The 14,977-nt window shown below is 53.3% G+C and overlaps 5 protein-coding genes and 1 pseudogene across 6 annotated transcripts, besides 1 other annotated feature; 3 read left to right on the top strand and 3 right to left on the bottom strand.

Moving 5' to 3' along the window:
• Positions 1-2,666: 2,666 nt before the first annotated feature.
• Positions 2,667-4,363, top strand: NCS57_00635600 (uncharacterized protein; the record flags this gene model as incomplete). Its single annotated transcript, XM_053056245.1, has 2 exons — positions 2,667-2,956; positions 3,010-4,363. The coding sequence occupies 2 exons, from the start codon at positions 2,667-2,669 to the stop codon at positions 4,361-4,363; spliced, it is 1,644 nt and encodes a 547-aa protein (XP_052915200.1).
• Positions 4,364-5,591: 1,228 nt separating this feature from the next.
• Positions 5,592-8,312, bottom strand: NCS57_00635500 (uncharacterized protein; the record flags this gene model as incomplete). Its single annotated transcript, XM_053056244.1, has 6 exons — positions 5,592-5,916; positions 5,970-6,237; positions 6,301-6,429; positions 6,595-6,991; positions 7,043-8,054; positions 8,131-8,312. The coding sequence occupies 6 exons, from the start codon at positions 8,310-8,312 to the stop codon at positions 5,592-5,594; spliced, it is 2,313 nt and encodes a 770-aa protein (XP_052915199.1).
• Positions 8,313-8,912: 600 nt separating this feature from the next.
• Positions 8,913-10,339, bottom strand: NCS57_00635400 (uncharacterized protein; the record flags this gene model as incomplete). The annotated part of the gene is made up of 3 exons (XM_053056243.1): positions 8,913-9,191; positions 9,243-9,980; positions 10,031-10,339. 3 exons carry the CDS (start codon positions 10,337-10,339, stop codon positions 8,913-8,915), a joined length of 1,326 nt encoding a protein of 441 aa, XP_052915198.1.
• Positions 10,340-11,521: 1,182 nt separating this feature from the next.
• On the bottom strand, positions 11,522-12,581 carry NCS57_00635300 (annotated as a pseudogene). The gene is made up of 2 exons: positions 11,986-12,581; positions 11,522-11,936 (listed from the first exon to the last, which is right to left on the bottom strand).
• Positions 11,522-12,581: a sequence feature.
• Positions 12,582-13,161: 580 nt separating this feature from the next.
• Positions 13,162-13,864, top strand: NCS57_00635200 (uncharacterized protein; the record flags this gene model as incomplete). Its single annotated transcript, XM_053056242.1, has 2 exons — positions 13,162-13,184; positions 13,234-13,864. 2 exons carry the CDS (start codon positions 13,162-13,164, stop codon positions 13,862-13,864), a joined length of 654 nt encoding a protein of 217 aa, XP_052915197.1.
• Positions 13,865-14,277: 413 nt separating this feature from the next.
• Positions 14,278-14,833, top strand: NCS57_00635100 (Mediator of RNA polymerase II transcription subunit 10; the record flags this gene model as incomplete). The annotated part of the gene is made up of 3 exons (XM_053056241.1): positions 14,278-14,317; positions 14,370-14,472; positions 14,524-14,833. 3 exons carry the CDS (start codon positions 14,278-14,280, stop codon positions 14,831-14,833), a joined length of 453 nt encoding a protein of 150 aa, XP_052915196.1.
• Positions 14,834-14,977: the final 144 nt, after the last annotated feature.

Raw genomic sequence — 14,977 nt, 5'->3', positions numbered from 1 at the left:
CCTGCACAGCAATCAGTCTTCTTCTTCCTAACCCCCCGGCCCCTCGCTTTGTTCTCGCGCTCTCGGCCGTGCGAGATGAGCCGCCCTGACGCCGTAGATCCCGGGGCAGCGAGGGAGAAACAAAAACAGGCTTCGGCAAAGGACAACGCGTGGTGGCTTGCTGCAGGTTGACGCTGTGGTAGGGCAGATGAGGCTGCTCCTTGGCCGATGCCTCGACCTCGTCAGACAGTCGATTGGCCCGCGACCAACCGACATCGCGTAATGATTGTCGTTCGCTCAGGCAGGTCCAGCTCGACGAATATGCCGTGCTCGTCTACAGGACGCGTGCATCCGACTCCCCGTCGTCGCCGCTGCTGACATTTTGAGTTTCAGAACACATGGCCGGCCGGCCCAAGGCCAGGGCAAGGCAGGGCAGGGCATGGCGAGGCCGGTTCACCTCGACCTCACCTTGAAACCCGTTCATGGTGGTTGGTAGTAGGCCAGAATATCTCGGAATTGCCAGAGATGCCCGGAACTATCGTCTCTCACGGGATGGAATCCCACACTCCCGGACCCGGAAGCCTGGGCTGGTACAACAGCCGCATGTCAGAGCAGCCATGAACAGGGCTTGTATCACGATCAGAGAGGGGGCCTCTCTCTCGGCCGGTCGTGCCCGTCGACCCATCTCCGCAGGCACAGCGCAGTCGACAGAGAGAGCCAAGTCCCGACCGCTTTCACCATCGGCCCATAGACCCAGCCGCCAAGTCTCGTCGACCACTCCCACAACAACATGGCAACGGGGATCAACACCCAAAAACCCCCGTTCCTAGTCTTAGTTCCGCACGTCGGGGGCTGCTTGGGGAAGAGGACCCACCCCTCCGAAACCATGGCACTCTTTGGGCTCGCCCTCCTGGGGACCTGGGCGTCGTCCATCGAGGCAATCGTCGATTGGCGACAGATGGGGTGACGATCTTGACTAACCCACCCGAGCAAGGTGCCTTCGGCATGAGCAAAAGCCTCCTCGAGACAAGAGAGGCTCACCCACGCCGTGCACCTGCGGTACCTACAGCACAGGCACAAGCACAGTCAGCACCTTGCTATCCACTTCGACTGCCCGTCTGCCCGCTCCGCTCGCTTGCTCGCTTGCTCGACTTGCTCCTGCTGTCACGGCAAGCAGGTTTATGCGTCTTCCTTGTGTCATGGCTTGGTTGGCGCCAAGTCCTCCGTCCACGTAGCTCGGCTGGGTTCCTGTGGCTTCACATCGGCCTGCCCTGGCATGGGGCTTCACGTCTTGTTGGCTGCTCGTGGGGAGCAATTGGTGATGGCGCTGACCTTTGGGATGCATCCCAACTCCCACGGGACGACCAGACCTGGTCTGTCAGGCCGACCCGCAGGCCACATCACTAACAAACCGCTCAATCCATCTGAGTCTCGCATGTCAGTACATGAGGTACCTCGACACTAGTTGCCTCTCGGCAAAGCGAGGTAAAACACTCGTCGATGTTTGGTCGAGCCCGCAGTCTAAGCCCTAGTCGCTCTGTTTCCGCCTTTCTCATTCATCCCCGGTCCGTTTTACCTTTCCACCTAACCACTGTTCCTGGAGACCGACGTCAGAAATAACCAATGACTCCCGAGTTGAGCCCGAGAGTTGCAGCGCAGCGCCCTGTTCCGCCCTATCTGACCTGTGTGATGGTCGTTCGTGTTGGGAGGAGGAGCACATGGCAAACCAGCTCGTATCTGACTGTGCCCATGGTTCCTCATGCCGTTTCCCGTCTCAGTGGTTCCCCAGACGGAGCGTTAGGCTGATCCAGTGATCAACTGAGCAGACGCGTCCTTCTACTGGCCCGGGTCTGGTTTTGCCTTGCATCACCTGAGCTGATAGGCAGCCTTGTCAATGCCTGGATGCCACAGGATCTTTTGTTGAGCTTCGAGGAAGGCCGACATATCGGCCCTGCTATTGCAGATCTGCTTGTCCAGGATGGAGTTCCCAGAACCTTGCCAAAGCGAGCTCTCAGGCGTCTTGGCCGTGTCCAAGAGAAGAGGGACTCGCCGACCTCGTGCATGATGTTGACATCACGTCTTGGGCCAGCTCTGACTGGGATCACCGTGAGCTCTAATGCCTCGTCCGGTCGGTCCTAGTTCTCCCCGTCCTTGCTACCGATGCACCCTCCCTGCACACAGCTCTTGCTCCAGTGAGCTCCAGCCACATCCTCCAGTCTGTTCGAATAGGGTTGGACTGATGATGTCCGTATCACGTCTTGGCAAAGGCCACCCCCCTCCCTCGTCGTCGATTCTCGTCTCCTCGCAGCGAGAGTCAGTCTAATGCAACCCGAGGTGGAGTTGGAACGACAAAGTCTGTTGGAACTAGCCTGCAAAGTTGTCATGGCAGCATGGTCACTTCGGGCTGGCCTCTCTGTCCCTTCCTCCCCGAGACCCGGCCACCCAAGCATCACGATACAGATATAAGCGTGGCCCTCAACCTTCTTTGGCTTTACTCTCTCTCTTGCATTATCTCCAGCTTCTCATCAGCGGCCATCCCGAAACAGGCCTCGAGTTCCTTTGAGTAACCAACTCGTTCAGGTTACTTAATACCTTCGCTCAACCACTACTACACTATCGCTTGTTGACCCCCCAGCACTCGTTCCTAACACCCTCGTTGAAACCAAAGCCCTCTTACAACCTTCGCTATGAAGTTCGGCGCTGCCCTCCTGGTCTTGGCCACCACGGCCCTGGCCCAGAACATCCGAAGAGACTATGGTGAGGACGACTACGGCAACGGAGGAGATGAATACGGAAGCGGCGGAGAGGAGTACGGTGACGGTGGAGATGATGGATATGGCGACAACGGCGGCGACAACGGCGGCGATGACGGCGGCGACTACGGCTATGGTGGTGACTACGGCGTGACCAAGACCGCTGTGACCTACACCACCGTGACTACCTGCCCCGTCACCTACACTCATACCAAGGAGGGAACGTAAGTGAACCAATCTTTCTGATGCTCGGGCTCAGTCAACTCACACCATACAGCACCTACTGCGTGACTGAGCTCACCACCTCGACCATTGTCGTGACTGAGACCAAGGACGTCCACGTGACAGTCAAGAAGCCCGATGTCACCAAGGAGTACACTGATGTCGAATATGCCACCCGGACAACCGTGTGCCCCGTCACCGTGACTGAGACGATTGGCGGTGAGGTTATCACCAAGGTCTACACCACCACCAGCGTCATCCAGGAAGTCGTCAAGACCACCGAGTACGAGAAGGTTAAGCAGCCCGACATCACCAAGCACGAGACTGAGGTCGAGTACACCACCCGAACCACAGTTTGCCCCGTGACCATCACCAAGACCATCGCTGGTGAGGTTATCACTGAGGTCTACACGACAACCAGCGTCATTGAGGAGGTTGTCAAGAGTACCGACTACGAGCACGTCAAGCAGCCCGATATCACCAAGCACGAGACTGAAGTCGAGTATACGACCCGCACAACCGTCTGCCCTGTGACGATTACTAAGACTATCGCCGGCGAGGTTGTTACCGAGGTCTACACTACTACCAGTGTCATTGAGGAGGTTGTCAAGAGCACCGACTACGAGCACGTCAAGCAGCCCGATATCACCAAGTACGAGACCGACGTTGAGTACATTACCCGCACTACTGTCTGCCCCGTCACTATCACCAAGACCATTGCTGGAGAGGTTGTCGTTGAGACATACACCACCACCAGCGTGATTGAGGAGAAGGTGCAGACCACTGAGTACGAGCACGTCAAGCAGCCTGATGTGACCAAGTATGCCACGGATGTCATCTACTACACCAAGACCAGCCTCTGCCCCGTGACCGTCACCAAGACCATCGCTGGTGAGGTCATCACCGAGGTCTACACTTCGACCGACTACATTGTCGAGAAGGTTGAGACCACCATCTACGACCAGGTCAAGAAGCCCGACGTGACCAAGCAGGAGCACGTTGTCGTCTACAACACCAAGTACAGCCTCTGCCCCATCACCGTCACCAAGACCATTGAGGGTGAGGTCATCACCAACGTCTACACCTCGACCTCTGTCATCGTTGAGAAGGTTGAGACCACCATCCCTGTCTACGAGACTATCGTCAAGACTGTCGGCCAGGGCGAGGTTGTCACCCAGTACTCCAAGATTGTCTACACCGTCGGTGGCGGCACCGTCTATGAGACTGTGGCTCCTCAGCCCACCACCGTCCAGCTCCCCGAGACTGAGGTGGTTACTCAGCCCGAGGTCACCATCCCTGCCACTCCCACCGAGGCCCCCGTTGAGGTCCCTACTGGCGCTGCTGCCGCCAACAAGGCCCCTGTCCTTGCCTTCATGGCTGGTGTCGTCGGTGCCATTGCTCTCTTCTAAATGCGGCACGATTGGACTCTTTAAAAAAACACCGCCCAGGTTTTCTTTCTGCTCCCTTCTCTTCTCTCCTCTGAAACTCATTGGGATAAACGGCTGTCCGGGATAAAAAGAGGGACACGACTTTTAATATCACGGCGTTGGCCAACAGACGAGATGCCTAGCCAGGCAAACGACATTACGCTCCTTTTTGACGACTGAACTTGGGATTGGGACACTATAGGGCAAAGCGTCCGGCTCCTGGAAACAGGATGCTTGGATATTACGCATGTGAATGACAGGGTAAAATGGGAGGGCGGTTTCTTTTTTTCTCTTTTTTCTTCTAATTCTATTTCTTTCGTGTCTTTTTTCCCCCATCCGTCTTAATCTTCTACAGTGACATCACCTCTTTTGGGGGTGATGGAGGAGGTCTTTATACTGCTGTTCTCTGCCGCAAGGTGAGGAATGGCTTTTCTTTTCTTTTCTTCTCTTCTATTACCCATTCTTAATTTCTATTGTATATATTTGATGTTTATTTGTGAGAGAGAGGCTGGTGACGACGAGGGAGGGATGAGAAGGGATTAGGATAGTGAATCTGGATATCGGTTGTTTCGAAAACTTGTTGATATCTGTGCACATGTGAAAAGCCTCGTCATTAAAACGGTGACGCCGTGAAAAAAATGATGAGCTTAAAGATATTTATAACCCATTTGCATGTTGTTTTTGCTCGTGCGCTGGAGATGCCGGTGATCAGACTTGGGCTTGCAGTAGCTTCGGCGGCTTCGGAGGAGGCTGAAATGGTGAAACGAAAGAGGGCGTGTCCTTGGCTGTAAGCGAAAGAGAAGCTTTCGAGTTGGAATGTTGAGTTACCTTGATTGCGTGGTTTAATTAGCCATGCTCGTGTTGATGCATGGTGACGAGAGAAACTGCAGCCGTGAAGATGACGAGTCAAGCACGTGTAGCCAACATGTGCACTTGGTAAACACTCAGGGTCAGTTGATCCAAGGTCGAACGCCTCTCCTGAAGTAGGAAGCCAAACACCTTGTTGAAATGAAAGTGGTATTGCTAAAGGAAAACTTTTAGAATATCCCGCTAAGATCCATCAAGATTGGCTCGTTAAACATCATAATTGTATCCCTTTCCCTCTGCCGCTCCTCAAATCCTCCTCTTACCTTGCTCTGGCGAAAATGCGCGCTCAACATCCCAAACCATAATTCTGGTAGCTACCCCTTGAACTTGCTCATGAAACGAGTCAGCCAGTGCGGTTACGCTTTTGAAAAGGCTGGCCCATGCCTTCATTGCCCCTGAGGTATCCAGGGACAGTTTGAGCGGGATGATGGTAGTTGACTTGACGCAGGGCCTTGACTGGGAGCTGGTTGACCACCTGGGGACTGGGCCATTGAGGATAAAAGCCGCCTGCGAATGTTGGTACGGGCATGCCTTGGCCCTGGATCGGCCGCGTATGGGGGATGCCTTGGCCGGTTGGAAAGGGTGATGGTGTTTGGGGGAAGGCTTGGCCTCCTGTAAAGGGGTATGAGGGTATTTGTTGAGGTTCAGCTCTCGTATCCGATGGAACTCTGGTTTGGTTAGCACAAGTTGTCAATACAGAACAAGACGTCTGGAGCCTTGCCTTGAAGCCCCATGAGTGTTGCCGGGAAGACCGCCCATGTTTGACGCAACGACAAGGGACGAGGGCTTGTCAGGCCGGTAGACGATGGCAAAGTATCGTGTTCCTTTCTTTACATTGCAGAATTTTGCCGCATACTTCATCGACTCGCCGGCGCGAGATTTTCCCATGACACTTACTACTCTGCAGCAGGCTTCTGTTTGTGTAGTCTGTGTGGCTCTTCGCTGAGAGCTGTGCACTTGAGAGGGGCAGACAGAATCACTCTCGTCAACTATCGGTAACAGTTAGCGCGTCACTGGATGATATGATAGATTCAAGGGCCTTGGTTCCTTACCGTCTTTGGCAAGCAATTTGTCCTTGAGGCTTAAGCAGGTCGAAGCATCATGAAGAGCAACCTCGAACGAAGGATCGCCCATGGAACTCTTCAAGACCTCCCATGTGACGACTATAGTAGAGTCCTTGTCTATTGTCTTGAGCGTGAGAGTGGAATGATGGTGAGCATACTCTGTCAGTCTCTCCTTGGCCAGCACCAACTGCTACTCTTTCTGCCCGACACTAGCCTGTGCATCGGGATTTGCAAAAGCACCGTCCCCCAACTGGTCCACGATGTCCTTAAATAGCAGCTTACAAGCATGCAAGGAAGTGTAAACCTCGGACACATCTTCTAGGAAGGCGAACCCGCCCATGACGGTGGCTCGATGGAGCCATCTCTCATGGACTCTGACCAGCCCGCCGTCCTTCTCTTGGAAGAATGCCCTCAATGAGAGACAACCGGCCTGTACAAACTCGAGCTTTGAAGAGCTGGTCTGGGGGCATGCTCTTAGGCATGCTCGGAGCATCCTCTCCATTTGCCGGGCGAATTGATCTCTCGGAATGGTGACGGTGGTGGCAGACCGGAAGTGGCCTCGCTGCCCACTCTTCGCGGTACGGACAAGGCCATACGACGCCAAAGTATCCCAGTACTCGACTGCGAGTGCGAACCCCTGGCGGCCGAGGCTCGCGATGATCGTGTCGAGCCCAGGATTCTAGGGGCGCATCAATTGGCTGATTATGCAGCGTAAGGGCATGTCTCATACCTCTTCTCTCTCCCTAGGAGAGTAATACCACTTGGAAGTATCCGAAAGGAGGTGTTGGGCGAGCTTGTCGGCGGTATCAGGTAGCAAGCCGACACGGAGCATGGAAACCTCTGCCCACTGGGGATCTGAAGAGTTGAGGATGTCAGAGAGTTCGCCCACGAGGCCAGGCCGTTCAACCAGCGCCGCTTGCCAGATTGCGAGGATAGCACGGCCCTCCTCCTCGGCTGAGCCCAGAGTTCTTCTATCTCGGTTTGTAGTGCCATTCTGGAAATTGTAGCCGTACTTGAGGGGTTTGCCCGTCATGCTGGCCGAGCAAGAGCGCGTAGATCTGCGCATGAGCAGACCCTTGAGGTAGAGGCTACCTCTGTGCTTGGGATCCATGATAATCTCGCCATATTTTGTCTTCAGGACGCTGTTCTTGTCGAGTTCCTGAAAAGCGAGGACGGTGGTGCACCAGGACTCGAATTCTTCACGCTTCACGGGGCTCCATCTGACGGTCTCGCCTCGCTCGTTCTTGGCTTTCTTGATCTCGCCGATAACGAACCTGACATCAGTCTTATAATTTGGGTAAAAGGGAGCAAGAGTACCTTGCGGGTGTTTGTCCTTTCTCCGCGCATTTCCCTCACTGAGACGAGTCAGGTGTGTGGCGAGGTTAGCCTGGGTGGTATACCCAAAGCACCAGCCAAAGCCACCGGTAGTGCAGCGGACGGAATGGTTATGCTCTTCTCGCTGCTGGACCAGCAAGGCGAGCTTGAGGCCCTCGCCGTGGAAGCCCGCAAGGTCCTGGTTGGCGGCTTTGGTGGTGCCACCTAGGTCGAGGTGATAGGGCTCCAGCCTAGAATTGCGGTTGGTGAGCTCGACGGTGCCTCTTCCGTTGTGGCCCCTGAATAAGATGCAACCGAGGCATTCAGACCCTGTGCTGCGTCCATACGCCTTGAAGATGATTTCAGTATTGTTGCGTTCTTCGACGATGTCCATCTCGGTCTTGTACGAGACAGTAATTGCGTCTCTCCTGTTGAATCAAAAGAGGGTGGTTCACGTAAGACTCCATGCTCCTTATAAACACATGAGGAAGAAAGGTTTCGTACCAGTTCTGGACCAGCTCACGAAAGGATTCAGGCCCCGTTAATGAGGTGTAAGTCGCCTTCAGAGGAAATTTTATGGTATACTTTTTTTCAATGCTATCAAGAGTCTTTCTCTCTTCAATTGTGTAGTCCTCGACTTCATCATTCGTCCTCCTGGGGGCGCTGGGGAGTGGTTGGCGATTCATGGTGGCTGATAGAAGCAGTTGTTTCCGCAATACAACAACAAAGGAAGCAGTTGTTCTCAAGACACAAGAAGTCTTTGAATTCAAGAGATGAAAGAGAAGAAGATGAAAGGAAGAAAAAAAAATGTCGGTCAAGGTCAAGCAGACATGGCCAGTTGCTGGCAGACGGGCAAGAGCAAACAACCCTCAGGAGCGGGGACCTGCATCATAGGCGTTTGCACTTTGCAGTAACATGAAGTACCAGACCCGACCAGCCCTTTCTCGCTTCATACGGGTATCTCTGTTGAATTTTTACACTCATTCCCAGTTGGCCATCCTTAGACGGCCATTTACACAATTCTGTTTGACTACACACCACATGACCACATGATCATAAAGGGGCTTAATGGATGTGTGAATAATTACTCGTCATTTTGCTCAAAGCCTCCTAATTGGTTTAGATGATTGTAATGATACTTGTTCAAAGAAAAGATACATGTCTCAAGTATCCAGCCTTGTGTGGCCTCCCTGTATCACGTCCAAACAAACACCCTTGTCAATGTTATCCAACCACGAGCATATCCAAACTGCTATCCCAGCCACCACTTCAGCCTCACCACCAGTTCAATTACCCCCAGCCTCAGAGATGAGACGGTCGTGGCAGCTTCTGGCCACAGAGTAAATCATCTGCAGCGTCTCGGCAAACATTCCCTTGAAGATGCGCTTCCCCAGCACCTTTTTGAGGTTCTTGGGCGCCCAGCGTCGACACTCGTTTCCCATGACGAGGATACGGTCACTTCGGGCCGTGAAACCAATAACGGCATCGTGGTAAAAGGCCTCCACATTCTCCGGGGTCGGGTAGCTGTTGCCGTACACGGGCCAGGGGATCTGCTCCTCGAGAGCCTGCAGTCTGTGAGTGTCACTTTCAAGCAAACGGGAAGTCAGGATACTCACTTTTCCTATGACGCGGCCGTTGTCCTCAAGAGAATCCCACTTCTTGTCGTAGCGGTGCCAGAACCCCATGGGATAGACTCGGCTGTTTGCATCCGCTGGTCCCTCATCCTCCGAGCTGTCATCATCATCGTCGTCGTTAGATGCACTCTCAACTTCAGAGTCTGAGGGGATGTAGATGGTGGCAGCAGTGCTATTCATGGAACGACCAACGGTGACATCACTGTCGTGAGTGTCGTCCCGAGGGGATGGGAGACTAGTTGGGGGAGTCAGGGGCTCAATTCTGGCCCATGGATGCGACTGGCCTCCTAATTGATTGCCGTACTCAGAGGCGGGCTCCCAGAATCGAATGGCTGGGTGAGGAGGCAGAGGTCCAGTAGGAGGGATGCGAGCCTCTGCAACACGGATTTGTTGAGGTCGGATACCTGGAGCGTAGGCCGGCGAAATGTAGTCGTTGACAGCTGGAGGCCGAGCAACTGGACTAGGAACGGGTGTGGCACGGCGAGCTGTGGCTGGGCGAGGGCTAGGGGCATACGCTGCCGACGGCTCACCGGCTGGGCGGCGGGCAGATGAGGTGAAACGGACACGCGGTGTGCGTGCAGCCGGAATATGAGCAGTCGGAATCCGGGTTGTTGGGCTGCGAGGAGGCACAGACGGAACCTCAGGTCTGGAAACTGGAGCAGTATTCTCAGGAAGTCTGGTGCGAGTTCTAGCTGGCTGATACTGGGCAGCTCCCTGTCTCTGCACATTGTCAGTGGCAGGATATCACACAAAGTCTTTTGAATACACACCTCAGAATCATCCAGGGCTATCATGAGCTTTCTCTGAGCCTTCTCCAGCTCGGGAGCAAGGTGATTCTCCAAATGCTTATAGCAGAGACGCAACTCTACGGCCTGTTCGAGGAGGGGAGAGGTGATCTGCTCCGCGAGAGACAGCTCGTTGAGCTGCTCCATGAGGAGGAGATGTCTGAGATGCTTCCCCTGGCTGATCGGATTGTTGCAGTATCGACGGGACTTGGTCCAACCAATGCACTTGTTGCCTTCACGGTAGGTGTGGGGGAACAGGAACTTGGAGTCCACGTACTGACTCTGTGACGGCATCCTGGCAGTGCTGGCGGTGAGCCTGGGTGATGGAGTCGATGCTCAACTAGGTGACGGAATGAAATGGAAGAGATCCTCTTTGGCATGAAGGAGAGAAACCCGAAGAAGGTTGAAGTTGAAAAAAGAAGAGACATCTTATACCTTTCCCAACTCTATAGGAAACTGAGGTTTCTTTGAGCGGAGGGGCTATCAAGAGTTGGTGCAGCATCATGCAGGTTTGAAGCTCATTTTCAATTCTGCCTATGCCAAATGTCTTATTCCAGAGCTAACCCTTGGTTAAGACAAAGAACCTGCCGTGCTAGAATGATTGTGGCTACTCTTGTAGAGTTGGCGAGTGTGGGCTGGGAGCTGAGGTTCAGGGGCGGAGCTTAAGCAACATGATATGTGAGAGACCTCAATACTACCGAGAGAAGAAGCAAATAGGTTTCCAGACAAAGAACACAGTGTTGAGACACGCCATTTCTCCCCTGACTGGTAGTAGCGAATTCTCTCTTGCCTGGACATCAGACAGCCCATCCTGGTCCGGGAGCACATCCATGCCAATGCAACCTCTTCAACGGAAGAAGCAACTTACATGGAAACAGCCAGTTCCAGTAATCAACCTCTTGGGTGCTTCTCTAGAGCCGGGGCCCACCACCGTTGACAAGTAGCCATGTTGCAGGCAAACAATGCAAGCAACCTGCCATTTCCGCTCCCGGGTACTCATCCTATTGGCGCAAGCAGACAGGCAGATCCAGGTCGAGCAAGAAACGCGGCTCGGCTTGATGAGTCTCTGTGCTGCTCTCCCGAATGAAGCATGTTTTATGTCTCGGCAACTTGCGCCTGAAATGGATCAGCTTCAGTTGGTGGTGACATAAGAGGCAGGGCATATAAACATGGCGTCAGCGTGCATCTGTAGGGACCCGGATCTTCTTTCTTATTACCAAGTGAGAGTCACTAGGAGAGAATAACTTGTCCCGGAATTACACGCACATGGCGATGATGGACACTAACATGGCCGAGTAGACTGCCTGGGCGATATGGTATTTCACCGCAACATCTTGTTAACACCAAAATTGGCTTGCGTCGAGAGAAATGATGCCAAGGTACAAGGCATGAGACAAAATGAGAGATCATTAGTAAGGTATTTAGGCAGTTGATATTGTGTCTTTGTTGTCTCTAACCACCCGGCATTAGCCAACCTCACCAAAAAGAACCGGTTTCCATCTTGGTTGGAGACTCTTCATGAGTCCACATCAAAGCCCCGGTAGCTGCGTCCACGGATCGTCGATAACCGCCTGGGTGGGAAGGAAAACTATCCTCCTCGCCCTCCCAGATGGGCCGCCCGGTAAAGAACTCTCGAGAGCAAGGAGTGAGACCCCCGACGGTGAAAGATGGTGTCGAGAACTCTGCCTGGTATCGCCTCCAACCTTGGGCCAGGAGCCTGTACAAGGCATAGCGTAGTGTGCAGGAACTGGTTGTTCTGGGAAGCACCCAGCAATCGACCCAGCATCGCTCATCTTCGAGGTCCTTAGCCCGTAGTGCACGAAACTGTAGAATGAGTAATGTTGACCCATCGAAGCAAAAGACCTGAGGGCATTCGTACTTGCAGGCATATCTGCCCAGAGAGTTAGTCATGGCGTACCTTGATGTCAGCAAGTACATACCCGCGCAGCTCTCGAGAGAGCTTCATCTGGGACCCCTGACCCAATATGTTGCCAGTTTGCCAGGCTGCAGCCGAGATAAGATTCCTCTTCATCTCACCAATAATTAACGGTGCTCTCTCTCCTGAAAACTTGGCCGAGAAGGTAGAGTCGACATTTTCCGAAATGCCGCGACCAGAAAGGGGTTTGCAATGCGACGCTTGAACCACACTGGGATAACTCTTCCAGGCTGCGAGGGTGACATTGGCCACTTCAGTATTGAACCAATTCTCACAGTCGGCCTCGAATTCAAGCCGCCAATGCCTGTTGTTGGCGGGAACAGCGAGCTCGCTCATCCGCAGCGCGTCATCAGCGTCGAGGGGCATGAAGGCACTATCAAAGTTGGCGTGGGTCAGGCCATCGTCAGCAACGAAGGAGCGGACAATGATGTTCGAGATGGGCGCATATTTCCGCGCCCATTCTTTGTCGGATGCCGTGGTGTACTTGGTCTCTGCAACTGGATTTGCAGGGTGCTGCAGGATGTGATGCTTGGCCGTGCTGTATGGGCCCATGATACCCGACCTCAGATGGCTGGCGAGCTGTATGAAAGGTAGACAGAGCCTAGGGAATCGCGAAATAATGCGTAGTGAGGCCATGGATAGAACAAACAATAGGTGAAGAGGCGAGACTGGCAAACGAGAGCGCTCCTGGGCATGCTGGTGACACTTGGGTTGTTGTTGACTGAGCTGGTAGAAGTGCAAAGTAAAACGATATGGGTGCTCTTAATAAAAAATGAGAAAATCGAAAACCGATGAAAGTAAAGGATTAGAAGAATCGTGATGCCTAGTTGAGAGGTTGTTGGTTGTCGTACAGGTTAGTTACTTTGTGGTTGAGGTGCGGTGACATGACTGTTGGGTGTGACTGTATAAGGCTGTATTAGCGGTGGGCTCTTTTCTCTGCGCCTCCTTTCTCCTAAGATTTACTTCTCCTAATGGACTCGCACCCAGCATTAATCAAAGCTGGTTTAAATTCATACGCTGTGCAACTCTGTGAATTTCAGCGCTATGAATGGGAATGGCTTCGGTGCAAACTACGGGGGACTAGATGAGCCCATTCCGACTCCGTCTCCGGGTCCAAGTGCCAGCCCACTGTCCAGCCCGGCTCACAGTTCCTCTTCAAGCCGACGTCCATCTACCCAAAATGCGCTACGCTCGAGAACCATTGTCCGTGATAGCTCTCGACTGAAGCGAAACATCGTGCTGACCTGTTGAGCCAGTACTTTCGCTTTGGGAGCCGCATTCTCGAAGCAACCGGGTCACCAGCTGACACGGCGCATCCCAACGTCCTCCGCCTCAGCACAATTCCAACCATGGTGGATAGCATTGTATACTTCATACTCTGGATCTTACCTTCAGTGTTGAGTAGCCGCATTCTGTCATCGCACCCTGAATGGGCATTGCCTCGACACTTTGTCTTCAAGAAGCAGAAGGAATACTGGGAGAGTGAATTCGAGCTAGAAAAGGCGGCTTATGAGATGCTCCAACCTCTCCAGGGGCGCTTCATCCCCATCTGCTTCGGCCAGATCGACTATGACGATACTCGGGCTCTACTCATGTCCGACATTGGCGGTGCCTGTCTCGCAACTCCCGAAGGTGCAATCCTGCGGCACGACGAGCTCCAGCCGTTGCTAGAGGAAACCCTGACTGCCTTGGTAAACACGGGAGTGTCGCATGACGACCTCAAGCTAGACAATTTTCATCTGGTAGAGGATGACCGTGGTGATGATAGGATCATGGCTGTTGACTTGGAGAGGGTTGACATAGGTCTTTCGGAGAAGCAGGCAGCTTTCGCCGTCAAGTGCGCCGTCGACTTTTTTGATGCAGGCGTACAAGGCCCATCTTGAATGCTTGGAGCATGATGGGTTGCTCCAGCCAAAGAAATACCCTTCAAAGAGTAGCCAAGGAGAGACATGATACGGCGACATTGATACAGTCAAAGCTGCACGTGACACTCATCATGATACCCTCAACACAATAATTCAAACTTTTTGCCTTGATCACTCCAGCAACGATAAATGCCAACCCATTTTGCTTTTCAATCACTAACTCAAATAAATCAGATAAATCAAATATAAAAGACCAGCGACTCCCCTATCAGAAATCCCAAGAACTTGACTCTTACACCAACTTCCATTCAGAGCGAGCCAGCGCACAGACCACCCCACTTACCGCAAGGTAGCACTCTAAACTTCAGCCTCGCGACAACATCCATTGTCACAAGCAACACCATCCATCACCAACAACAACATCCCACAAAATGGCTCCCGTCGATCGCGTGGACCACAATGTCCTTGAGCGTAAGATCAAAGTCCTTATACACACTACTAATATGTGCTAACACCCATCCAGAGCAGCTCAAGGACGTCATTCAAGACCTCTACCAGATCATGGTTCAAGTAGCGACCTACGACTCTGTCGGCCGCCCAAGCAAAGAAGTCCTCTCCAACGAAATGTACGAGTCCCCCACACTCCCTACCCTATGCGCCCCACTAACACGCTCTAGAAAAACCCTCTCTCAGTCTCTCCGCACACTACACATGTCGGCATCGCCGCCCAACAACCTGCCATCAGTACCGCCCGAACTCCTCGAGTACGTCGAGCACGGCCGAAATCCAGACATCTACACCCGTGAGTTCGTTGAGCTCGTTCGCCGCGGCAACCAGCTCATGCGCGGCAAGCGCCACGCCTTCGAAGCCTTCCGTGACACACTCGCCGAGAACATGACAACAGCCATGCCTGAGCTGCGCGACGACGTCGCCCAGGTCGTCGAGGCCACCGGTGGTGTACCGCCTGGCAAGAAGACTGAACAATGAGATTGGTATAAGCACGTCAAACATTCTTCTTTCACACTCCATTAGACAAAGTTGGCGGACAAAACCTCTATTATCATAACAGTTGATATGCCAGACATGGGACGCAACCCACAAGGAACCGATCTAAGAGTCCGCGCCAGTATC

This window comes from Fusarium keratoplasticum, chromosome 4 (assembly GCF_025433545.1).
Source record: "Fusarium keratoplasticum isolate Fu6.1 chromosome 4, whole genome shotgun sequence".
Lineage (NCBI taxonomy): Eukaryota > Fungi > Ascomycota > Sordariomycetes > Hypocreales > Nectriaceae > Fusarium > Fusarium keratoplasticum.
Note: the sequence above shows the minus strand (reverse complement) of the source record. Positions and strands in the feature narration are given on the sequence as shown.